The following is a 12,175-nucleotide window of genomic DNA, read 5'->3' as shown; positions in this document are numbered from 1 at the left end:
ACTGGGGTGCAGCTGGTAGTACTTTATTGAAATTACCACAAAAAGTCAGGTGAGGTTTCAGAGGGTTTAGCAATGTTTTGGCTAATCGACCATACTTCCGAATTTGATGTTGAATGTAAAGGAAGTATGTTTGCTCCGGCTTCAGTCATAGTTCCTCTTTTTACATCCTGTCATCCTGGTGGTGCACAAACCAGAATCAGACTTCATATGAGCCAGAGCGCACATTACAGTTTTCTTGTGTATAGTGTCCATGAAGAAGACCTGTACAGCCATTTATAAATGAAGAGGAAAAAAAGACGTTTCTCTTGTGAAGAGAGTCAGAGTGTATATGGAGTGCCATAGCCCTTTGAATCCTTTGGAATAAAAGATGTTATTTTTTATCTTTTCCCTAATCTTTGAAACCTAATTTCTGGATTACTGTAGCTTTTTCTTTTTTAAAGCATAGCAAGAGATTTCAGCATGAGCAGTGAAAAACAGTTTTGCACATATCTCAAATGAGCAAAAGAGGCTATTCAGGTCAATAGTTAGGACTTAGAATATGAAGCCAGGAAGTTACATTTTAACATAAACAGACATTTTTGACCTTGAATAGATTACTTGACATTACTTTACTTTGTCAGTTACATAGAAAAACAGATAAGAACAGATACTAGAAAAAAATGTATGCTACTCCTTAGCAAAGATTTCCTAGGTAAAATCACCAGATAATTTTTCTGCTTGAAAATGTATTTACAGCACTGAACGTTTCATGTCAGTGGCTTAGCTCTGTCTTCAGAGACACTGTAAAGCAGGCTCAGTGTAGTACTCCCCGTAAACAACAAATAGGTAACTTTACCAGTTTTTTACGTGCTCCTACTCTGAGTCACAGCAGTTAGTTCTTTTGCTCATGATGTTGGTTAGCATTAACATCTTGTTAAGAAAGAGAATAAGATCATAACAAACAATGGCTTTAATTTGTCTGGAGGAGTGCTTCAGTGTCTGTTTAGATGCCAATAATAAATGGTAATTAACCGTGGTTAATAAATTGCATCAAGGAAGTACATTCCTTGTTTGGGAATGTAAGCAGCAGCACCAGCAATAGCATTTGGTGATGGTTTTGCCTCCTTTTGTTTTGAATCCAGTCAGTTGGTCTCATCTCCAGCGGGGAGATGATCAGGATGTTCAGGATCTCAACATAGAAGATGCAGAGGTTTTCCCAAGTGCTGTTAAACGCTCTGACTTTTCACAGTGGTTCTCAGAACACATTTTTACCCCATTTACAATCATGCTGTTGTCTCAAACACATTAGGAAAGATGAATTGTTTCTAGAAGTCCAAAGAAGTCATCTTCAATGTATTATACATACATCTGTTAATGAACAGATAACAATCCTTTGTACTTTTTAAGGAGTTTTGTTTGTTCTTAATGTGAATCAGTGTAACAACAAGCTGAGCTAAAGTATTCTCTGTGTGTATAGAATAGCCCACTTAGTTAATTGTTTCCTAAAATGAGCTAGATTGGTAGCATCCATTTAATGTCTGATTCCAGTCTCACTAGAGCCAACTGTTTTCTGCTGTGGAATTGAGCAGGAACTGAAGTAGGGTTAATCTATAAGTTTTCCTGCAAATTCTATGTTGAAAAAAAATGCAAAGCAGAAAAGAAAAATAATTTCAGCAATCGTTCTCATAGCTGAACTGTGCTAATATTTTTTTCTACATTTAATTCCCCTGGACTGTAACTCCTTCTTTCTCGTCCATGAAAATTATTTCACAGAAAGTTGCTCAAAAGTATTTTGTTCTTTTTTTCCTGCTCTATGCAGTGGTGTCCTTTGAGTTAAGTGCTATAAATCCCAAATTTGGAATGTTGAAAATGGATGTTGTTAAAGAAATAATGGAATTCTCCAAATGAGTAGAAACAAAAGCCTTTAATCCCACATGCTGCAGGCCCAGTATTACTGTCATTGAGATCCCCTGGTGAAATTCATATGAACTGATGAAGCAGATGTGAAAAAGTGACTTTTGAGATTAGATCAAGATTTTTAAAAGGATATTCCCAATTTATTTTGACTTAGGTACAATAAATATACCTTGCATTTCCCAAATTCAGGAACTTTCTTAATAGTCCCATAAGGGTGTTGTAGTGGGGGAACTTAATTCTCTCCTGGATCATAGTATTGAAAAATAGGCTCTGCAGGTTCTGTCCTCTGGTAGGTTTCTCTGTAAAAGAATAATTTAAATTCACTAACCAGCTTAGTATATTATTTACCACTGGCCGTTTTTGCAATACTCAGATGGGAAAAAATTAGAAGGATACTCATCTGTCTGAGTGTTTCAGTCTGCTGCTCCTGCTTTGTATAGCTGCTGGGTATGTTTAATCTTTCATTGACAAAGGCTTGCTTTTGCACATGGTCAGAGGTAGCTTATGGGAGAAGGCATGACCCAGTGTGAAACCTTGATGTGTTTTGGCAATAATATTAAGCTACGGTATTAACTGGAGTTCAGCATTTGATTAACATTGATTTAGGGCAGAAGTATTATGTTTATTTGCCTTTTTTTTTTTTTTTTTGAAATTAAATAGGCCACACAGTGATCCCGTGGAATCTAGCCATAGTAAAACTTCTCTGTCTAGGAGCTGTAGATACCAAATTTTTAAGTTTTGCATCTCATTCCATCTTTTCGTGGTGGAATATCCGTAACAGCACTATATATGTATATACTTTAGCATCAAGTAGAGTCTCAGTATTGACTGAGAGAAATTCACACAGAGATATTTGCTGTACAATGCAAGGATATTTCACAAATTACTGAGGGCTTCACACACGTTTTTATAATCATAGTCAAAATATTATAATTTACAGGTTTGATTTGTCCTTGTTTTTCACCTATCCCACTGTCTGCTTTAACTCTTTTCCTGCCTTGTGTGCCTACAGTGAGTTTTAAGATTCCTTGTAAAACCAGCACAAAACCTAATTTCTGCTAAAGTCAGCTTAATCTTCATCTGCAAGTAGTTCCAAAAGTTATCACTTGAAAGGTTTCCAATTTTTTCTTCTTTCTAGCTCTTTGTAGACTTTTTAGAATGTCTATCACATTCAGCAGTCTTTCTGTTTTTAATGGGTATGGTTTGGGCCTCTGAGTCAGTGTCACATGTTGTTACAGAATTGCAGATAAGAATTCATTAGGTATAAAATAAAGGGCAGAGCTCCAGAGATTTTGCAACAAATTAATGTTTTACTGTTGGCAATGGTTGTTGGTCCAGAGACACAGGAGAAAATGAGGTGCTGAGAGGAGAAAGCCACATTAATTTTTCACTAAAAACTCTGCTAGTTTGTGTGTTATGGATGAACTGAAATATCTGGAGATTGCTTTTAATTCTCCTACCCATCAGTTGTGTCCCTTAAGGAACCTGAAAGATGTTTAAGGTGAGAATAAATACCAAAATTGAAAGTAATTATTCATAGGAGTACAGATTTAAATGTTCTTTTGAAAAAAACATATGAGATGGCAGCAATGCTTACTAGCATCAAATAGAAATAAATAAAGGGAAAGGTACATCTGAAAGAGTTCATAGAATCAAACATGATGAACAATTAAACACAATCATCACTAAAAAGCTAAAATCAGTTTATTGTAAGATTAGGAGACTGTATCTAGCAGTAAGGTATGAAAATTATGCATTATGAAAAAGATTTTTTGACTCTAATACATTCTTCCATTCAAGATTCTCCAAAAAGAAGTGCTTTTAAGGGGAAGATATTTAATATTATCATACACAATGTTCTAAATTTTAGTCCCTTCATCACAGAATCATAGAATGGTTTGGGTTGGAAGAGACCTTAAAGATCATCTAGTTCCAACCCCCCTGCCACAGGCAGAGACACCTTTCCTCTAGACCAGGTTGCTCAAAGCCTCATCCAACCTGGCCTTAAACACTGCCAGGGAGGGGGCATCCACAGCTTCTCTGGGCAACCTGTTTCAGTGTCTCACCACCCTCACAGTAAAGAATTTCTTCCTAATCACTGAGTTACATACACACAGGAAAAAATACCTGTAGCATTTACTGACAGTGTAAAACGATACTGGTTAACTACAGATGCTTACAAAACAGCATTTGCTAGCCATCAAGGAAAGCACTAAAATCTGTGCATTCAATGTATATGTTTGTCAGGCTTGGAATTGGAGTGCATGTGACAGGTAATGTGTTCAACCTGTCTGCATGAGTTAATGTTTTTTTGGGGAAATAAAAAAAGTATAGTTAACCCATATAGTGGGAAAGACACTTTTTCTGTACACAGTATTTCTCAAAAGAGACAAAATTTTCTTTATTCAGTATAACCAAATACACTGAGACGTGTTTTGTCAGAGAAACTGCTTCAAGCTATTTACTTCAAGTGTGAAAGAGCTTTCTTAGAGTGAATACACTTTCTCTTGGACTATGCCTCTTTTCAATTTCAATAACAGCTGAACTGCGTTGAAAACACATTTTCACTAATTGTGCCTGTTTATAAAATGCAGATTATAAAATTGCTTGTAAATATAACATTGTTTAAAATAAATTAAGTACATGTAGTTATATGTGCTGAAATGATCCATTCTTTCTATAAGCAGAGCCTATCCCATCTGATACTTCAGAAATATCCTTGGCATGTTTTGCAGCCACATGCTAGAGTTTCTTCACTTGAGTTCCAGAGTTTGAACTCTGGCAGTCTAAAACCATTGAGTCCAGTATGTTCATAGCAGAGTCAGCCAGGAAAATTAAATTTACATAAACAAATTATTCTATCAACCTCTGCCAACACCTACCTTGTCCAACCTTATAAATGATCCAAACATCCAGTACTGCTTTCAGACATTTCCAGATATTTGCTGATTCTTGTCAGTCTGGCTATCTCTAAAAATCCATCTATTGGCAAATCATGTGCCTGCTTCTGTCTGTTTAAATAAGAGCATTAAAATGCTAAAATTATACATTTCCAAAATTTTAGTTCTGTGGCAACCTGTAGTGTCGTTACTGATGAGCAATACCCCATTGTTCATGATTATTGCAACGGCATGTAAATCTATGGAAAATAAAGCAGGAAAATAAAGAGTCTACTGGACTCCATCAGCAGAAGAGAGAGCGTGGTATGTTATGTTCACAATTATGCTTCAGAATGGAATATTTAGACATTAAAAGCAATGACACAGGAGGATCTTATTTCAAGCCACAGTTCCTTTATCCTTAATATTGGCCAGATGTGTTACAGTATAGAAAGGTTTCCTGAAAACAAGCAGAAGGATTTAGTCTACAAGGTGGTTTTAATATGAAGCGACAAAGATCTTGGATTTGATGTTGCAGTCAAAGTGCTGCTATTCTTGGTGATAAAGAAAAAGAAATAAGGTGAATGAAGGCTGAACATGAGTGAGCAGCTGTGACTTGCTGATTGCTTATGGCTTTTCACACTGGGTTGTTAAATTGTCATACATATTTCTGCAGATAGCTGTGGTTGCTCTAAGTTTGTGCGTTTTTAGGAAGGAGTCCCAAAGGACCAAAAGTCCATGAAGTGCTATTAATCACAAAAATATCACCTTTGATTCAGGAGGTCCCTGAACCACAAGTGATGGGTGACTGGGATAGTGTTATCAGAGAGATGTCATTGCACGTTCCCTTTGCTTTTATTGTCATGAATAGAATAGAATAGAATAGAATAGAATAGAATAGAATAGAATAGAATAGAATAGAATAGAATAGAGCCATTGGAAGGAACCTCAAACGATCATACAGTTCGACCGCCTAACGACTTCAGGGCTGAAGCCTCATCTGTTAATTTGCTAGTGACTCCACTGGAGATTAGATACCAACTGTATCCTGGGCTGCATCAAAAGCAGCGTGGCCAGCTGGTCGAGGGAGGTGATTGTCCCCCCTTACTCTGCTCTCATGAGACCCCACCTGGAGTACTGCATCCAGCTCTGGGACCCCCAACATAAGAACGACATGGAGCTGTTGGAACGAGTCCAGAGGAGGGCCATGAAGATGCTCAGAGGGCTGGAGCACCTCTCCTATGAAGACAGGCTGAGAGAGTTGGGGCTGTTCAGCCTGGAGAAGAGAAGGCTCCGGGGAGACCTTCTAGCAGCCTTCCAGTACCTGAAGGGGCCTACAGGAAACCTGGAGAGGGACTTTTTACAAGGACATGTAGTGATAGGATGCAAGGGAACAGTTTTAAACTGCAAGAGGGTAGATTTAGATTAGATATTAGGAAGAAATTCTTTAGTGTGAGGATGGTGAGACACTGGAACAGGTTTCCCAGAGAAGTTGTGGATGCCCCCTCCCTCGCAGTGTTTAAAGCCAGATCGGATGAGGCTTTGAGCAACCTAGTCTAGTGGAAAGGTGTCCCTGCCTGTGGCAGGGGGGTTGGAACTAGACGATCTTAAGGTTCCTTCCAACTCAAACCATTCTATGATTCTATGATTCATTTTTAAACAGATTTTTACATTGCAGATGTAAATCTGGTCAAATGATTTCTACTTATGGAACTCACTAAACACTAATCTAGTAGTAGTAGTACAGAAGTAGTCGTCTCATTTCTTTGTAGAATTTGGGAAGTAACAAAATAGATTTTAAAAAAAAGAAAAGAGCTTGAAGATTCATGATTTTTCAGGATACCATTTTAGATACCATTTCTATTGGAAGTATCTCTAAAATGACTATAGGATAGAGTGGTGATCTTCTATAATCACTCTCAGGTGAAAAGGCCTGTGCCAGTCAAGGATGGATATGTATGCACAGTAACACCCTGCTGAATTAAGTTCTTGTCAGATACCTTGAATTATTTCTTGTTGAAAGGTTATGGATACATAGTATTGATGTTACCAGATATATCTATATGTGTGTATATATATATATAAAAACAAATTCCTGGGGCTCTACTGCATGAATCACACATTCCAGCTTTGCCATAATTGTATTATTGTGAAGATTTTAATTGTGCTATAACAGGGCAAATTATTAGCTTGCTAAGGACTTTGAGCAAAAAATAAATAAGAACAGTCTCACTATTATGTTGCAAATCACTAATATTAAATATGAAATACACAATTTGACATACAGCTCAATTTTATTGATCATGTTATCAAAATGAGTTAATGCAAATATATTCCACAAATCACTACGGCTAAAACATAACATTCTCAAGAAGAGGATCTTTGTTAACTTCTTGATTTTACAGGTTTTGTGGCACTGTGAAATCTGTGTTCGTTACAAAGTCAGTTTCTTTCAAAAATGCATGTTTAGTCTCTCTACTGCGGTCATTCCACTGACACTTTGATACTATACCAGAATTCAACATGATAGGATAGTACTAGCCAATCAGCAGTGCAGTACTGCCCAAACTAAAACGACTGCTTGCTACTCTGGCCACATCTATCTTAACACTTGGAAGTCTGTGAACTATTGAATATAGCCATGACTATTTAAAGTTTGGGGTTTTTTTTGGTTTGGTTTGGTTTTGTTTTGTTTATTAAAAAAAAAAACAGTCAATGGAATTGATTGAATATTTATCAGTGTAGTTTAAGTCTGATCAAAAGAAGATTATTCCTGTCATTAGAACTACAGAAGTCCTTCTCTTTTAACACATTAATGTGATTTGCAAGGCCTGCTTTGGTGTTCTAGCTGAAAGCTAAGATTCGTTAGTCAGCCTAGAATGTTATAAACTTTGTCTATAGCACTGATGTCCGGACTTTACAGAGTATGTGTGTTCTGTTAGGTAACTCCTGAAAGCTTGAACATTTCATTTAGGACCTTTGTTCATTGAAGCGATTATGTGTGTACTTATGTCCTTTTGTATTTCAGCTACGTAGTCAGCGTTCGTTCAGCTTTAAATACCTTGCTTATTTTGTACCCGCAACTTGATCAATGTCCTTCTGGGTTGGTGGACATTTTCTGAGAGCTGGATTGGTTCCTTCCTGCAACTAAACATTGTTTTCTAAGATGTGCTTTTTGCAACCAGATTCAGACAAATAACAAGGGTTATCTCTCTCTTGCAGTGAAGAAAGACAAGATTGGAATATTCCATTGTACTTAAGATAGTAACAGATATCACAAAGACTGCAGTTTTAAATCACTGCTGCTTGCTACTTCTTTGTCCTTTTTTTAAACTTTAATAACTGATGTCCAAGATACTGCCTGGTTTTTGAGGGTTTCATAGAAATTTGTGGAGGACACAGAACTGTTCGGCCTATTGAGACTTAGCATTACATCATTCCTCCCTAAGTCATTCCTAGATTGATGGTGTCTAAAAAATCTGTCCTGAAAATCCATTTCAAGCATTTATTACTCTTGCAATGAAAAGGTGCTTCCAAATGTCTGCTTTGAGGATATTCCCCCTAATTTTAATTTTCCAAAGCCCTTTTGGCTTATCTCCATGCTATCATAAAAAATAACAGAGGTTGACTTTATCTGTTCCAGCATTCACAGTATATGCTTCAGTTAGGCCTTCCTAAATACTTGTATCTCTCAATTGTATTCTGCCACTTTTGCCAGTTCTCTTACTGGAATTTAGAATTAATCCTAAAGAATTGCTTTGCTGACCTTCCTTAAATGTTACAATACATCTCACAATAAAAAAAACAATGAAAGCTGAAAATAGGAGTCTAATCGGACAAGAATAGTACAACTGTGTTACACTTGCAATGAAATAGCTAGACATGAAAAAACGTGAGGGATTTTAGTAGCATTATTTCCAGTCAATTGCAGCTTTTCAACATCATATTTTTCAGGTTGTGTAAGCTAGTTGAACTTTTTTTAGTACTAAAGTTCTCAGAAATGTGGGACTCAAAACAACTCTTTCAATTTTAGACTAATTTATGCACATGATTAAGACGTATTTTTGTATATATACTGAGCTGGTTTGTATTTGTATGGCTAATACTTTTTGAGGACATTTATATATTGTTGAGTCATGGAAAGACAGACAATTAAAGAAATCTCAGGTTTGGAATACAGTTCATCATAAGCCTGCTCCTGCAAAATATTAATCTTTTCTCTCAGCTGTGCCAGTTCCCGTAAAAGCAGAGCACTCTTTTGCTTGGCAAGTTGACCTATACAGAAAGAAGGCTGAACTGCCGTGTAAAACTGTGACAGATATCTGACATAATAGCACTTTCTTTATCATTTAAGGGATTTTGTTTTGGTTTATATAACATTAATGCTAAATGTACAAATGTACAAATGTGTGTAAAAAGTTAACTACTTGCTTATCCCATCCCTCATCTCTAAATATTGGATGAACTGGAACTGTTGTTGTAAGAGCTGAAGAGGTACAACGATGCCATCTTTATCAACACCCACGTAATGTGTCACATACATACTCATTTCTTAACTTGAACATTCCTCATTCCTCAGCAATGCAACTTCCGTATGTCTCTCACTTAAAACAATAGCATATCCCACAGAGAGAAGCCATTTAAAATGACAACAAGCTAAGAGAGATTTACAAGGACACTGGATTTAGCACCTATAACTGGCTGTAGTATTAACTGTTCTATTTAATATTACATGTAAAGACTGCAAATCTTCACTACAGTAAAGTTGTCATCAAAGTGTAATTCTTTTCAGGCTGATGTAGTAATGTTGCAGCTGTATATATCTATCAACCTTTCACTGTTAGCAGCCACTGGAAAAAAATGGCTTGCAGAATTAGTTGATCTTCAAAGCCTGTCTGTAGTCCCTTTTTATTAGCCTTACACAAGTGCGTACGGTTTGGTCTAAAAGCAGTTGTAGTCAGTCCACAAATTTTAAGTTGGGCCACTTATAAGAATGAAGTTGAGAAAGTTTCGTCATCTCATACAGCACACTGTATGTTCTGCTGAAGGCTATCTACACCAACCACACGGTACGCATGAGTAGCTTATTCCCACCTCAGGGAACAACTAGTTCTGACACATTCGTAATGTGTGGATGTGACATGAATGCGAACACAAATATAGTTATGCAAACACCAAAAGGTCATGCTCTAAAAATGTTAGGGTAGGCTGTTCAGTGTTTGGAAGACAGCAACTGAACACTTATACATGCCTCAAAGCATAGTAAGAGACGTATATTTGGTTTCCAGGATCAGTGGTTTTGGCGAGTCAGAAACAACAGGGTGATGGATGGATACCCCATGCAGATTACCTACTTCTGGAGGGGACTGCCTCCCAGCATTGATGCAGTTTATGAAAACAGTGAGGGGAATTTTGTCTTCTTTAAAGGTAAGAAAAAAAGAAAAGTAAGACTCTATGTATACTTTTGGCTTTGATGATTTCTTGGAACGTATCTTGCTTATTTTTACTAATGATTTGTAAATCATGTTGCAAATTGGTAGCTAAATGAAGAGTATATGAGTTATATTTTCTCATTTTGGCAACTACAGCTTTAATTTATGATTACCCTTCAGAGTATCAGACCATTTACTCTTACATATTCAGTAAAAATTTGGAAGTATAAATAAGAGATGTAGCAATGCCCTGATATATTGTGAAATCCTTTTTTAAAAATGTGGATTAGGAAGCAAGAATTAAGACAGTTCCTTTTTTTTTTTTTTTTTTTTTGGTTCTCTTTGCTCTTCTTCCTTTTACAAATGAAATTTGTGTATATTTAAATGGCATCTGTACTACATATCTCTCACTGTACTGCACTATACTTGTTTCATCTGAGAACTGTGATGTTAGGAGTTTCAGGTGGGGAAAAAATAAATACCTTTTTAAAGATGTATATTAAAAGAAGCATAAACTCCAGAAAATATGTTGTAGGGATTGAATTGTTGCTAATCATTCTTTTCAAAATTTCACTCTGTACATCAGCGGTTCTTCAAAATTAAAGTTCTAAGTTCATACATCTAATTTAGATTTAGTGAGAAAATTATTCTATATGTTAAATAAATACCCATTTAGCAGCCAAAGATTGAAAATCATGTAAAGTATGTTTTATAAGATAATAATTTGGGAGAAGAAAGAAGAAACTGAGTTGAAAATTTATTCAGCTATTTAGTGTTGTGAGTGATTCACTTGTTAACTCATTACAAAACGGTAGAAAAATTTTTTTTTAGTTGTTATACCAAAAATGAATTCAAGTTTACAAGTGGAATCATTAACAAGGGGAGAGAAATAATACTTCATTCACTATGGAAACATTATCATCTTGGGAATGCTAAATGGAAAATGTTTAATAACATGCAGAAACACTGCATCACAGTACAGTGAAAATGAAGTTTATGTTTTACTAATAGGGAAATTGTATTTTTTGTGTGAATTGTAAGGAAAATTACATTCCATATAGTACATTTGCTATCTATATGACTTAATACAGCATATGCTTTTACTTCTCTTGCCATAAAATAAACTTCATGTCATAAACTCTGGGAAGGTGATAAGATCAAGAATCATGATCAAGGTACCTCCAAATCTCTATCCTTCTGCTTGATTTTTGGGTCCATGAGACATGGGAGGATGCAAAGATTATTCTGTAGATATTCCTTTGCTCATCACTGCTACATAGAGCAAAGGAACCACCCTGTGCATTCCATACCTCTACCTTGATAATGCTGGGATCCATTACCTGAGCTTCAGATAGAAATGATCAAGCTTAGTCTTATACCTGCTTTCTTTTCCTTCCCAGTGACCTCAAAATATATTTTATCATTATTTAACTCTTCACCTGATGCTGACTGATTCCTGTTAAGTCTTAGAGGAATGGGTTGATGCAGTAGTCTGTAGGTTAGAGATAACAAAAAAAAAAAACAGAGGGAGAAGAGGAACTTTACTATTTTCTACCTGGGAAATTAAATAATCAGGATTAATTAAAGCAAGCAGAAGCAACAAGATTGTGGTCTTAGAAGTCAGAATATTGTGTTCTTTTCCTTCCTCATCATCCCCAGCTTATGCTCTCTGATTTCAGACCAGCTAGTTTTGTGCCTTCTAGCTGATATCATACAATACTTGGATTTTCTGTTGCAGGTATTTTTCCATCATCTGCTTTCTTTTCAAAGTCCCTTCCATGATTTTTCCAGTGAGATTTGTATTGTCCCTTTGTTTGCCAAGGTCAGAAGTCCTCATATTTCCTTGTGTGATTTTTCTGAATTTTTGCTTCTCTCCACTTCCTCTTCATGATTTCCAATATCTACCTGATGGTGTTTCTATCAATGTAATGCACATTTTTCACTGCCACAGAATCAGTAGGTTCAGGT

At 36.2% G+C, this 12,175-nt stretch overlaps 1 protein-coding gene across 1 annotated transcript in view; it reads left to right on the top strand.

Moving 5' to 3' along the window:
* Nucleotides 1–12,175, top strand: part of MMP16 (matrix metallopeptidase 16) — a 204,158-nt gene that overhangs the window by 173,253 nt on the left and 18,730 nt on the right. Inside the window, exon 7 of the mRNA XM_068396545.1 lies at nucleotides 10,064–10,202. Coding sequence (XP_068252646.1) covers nucleotides 10,064–10,202 — 139 coding nt within the window. The remainder of the gene's footprint in view (nucleotides 1–10,063; nucleotides 10,203–12,175) is intronic.

The sequence above is a fragment of the Nyctibius grandis genome, chromosome 3 (genome assembly GCF_013368605.1).
Source record: "Nyctibius grandis isolate bNycGra1 chromosome 3, bNycGra1.pri, whole genome shotgun sequence".
NCBI lineage: Eukaryota > Metazoa > Chordata > Aves > Nyctibiiformes > Nyctibiidae > Nyctibius > Nyctibius grandis.
Note: the sequence above shows the minus strand (reverse complement) of the source record. Positions and strands in the feature narration are given on the sequence as shown.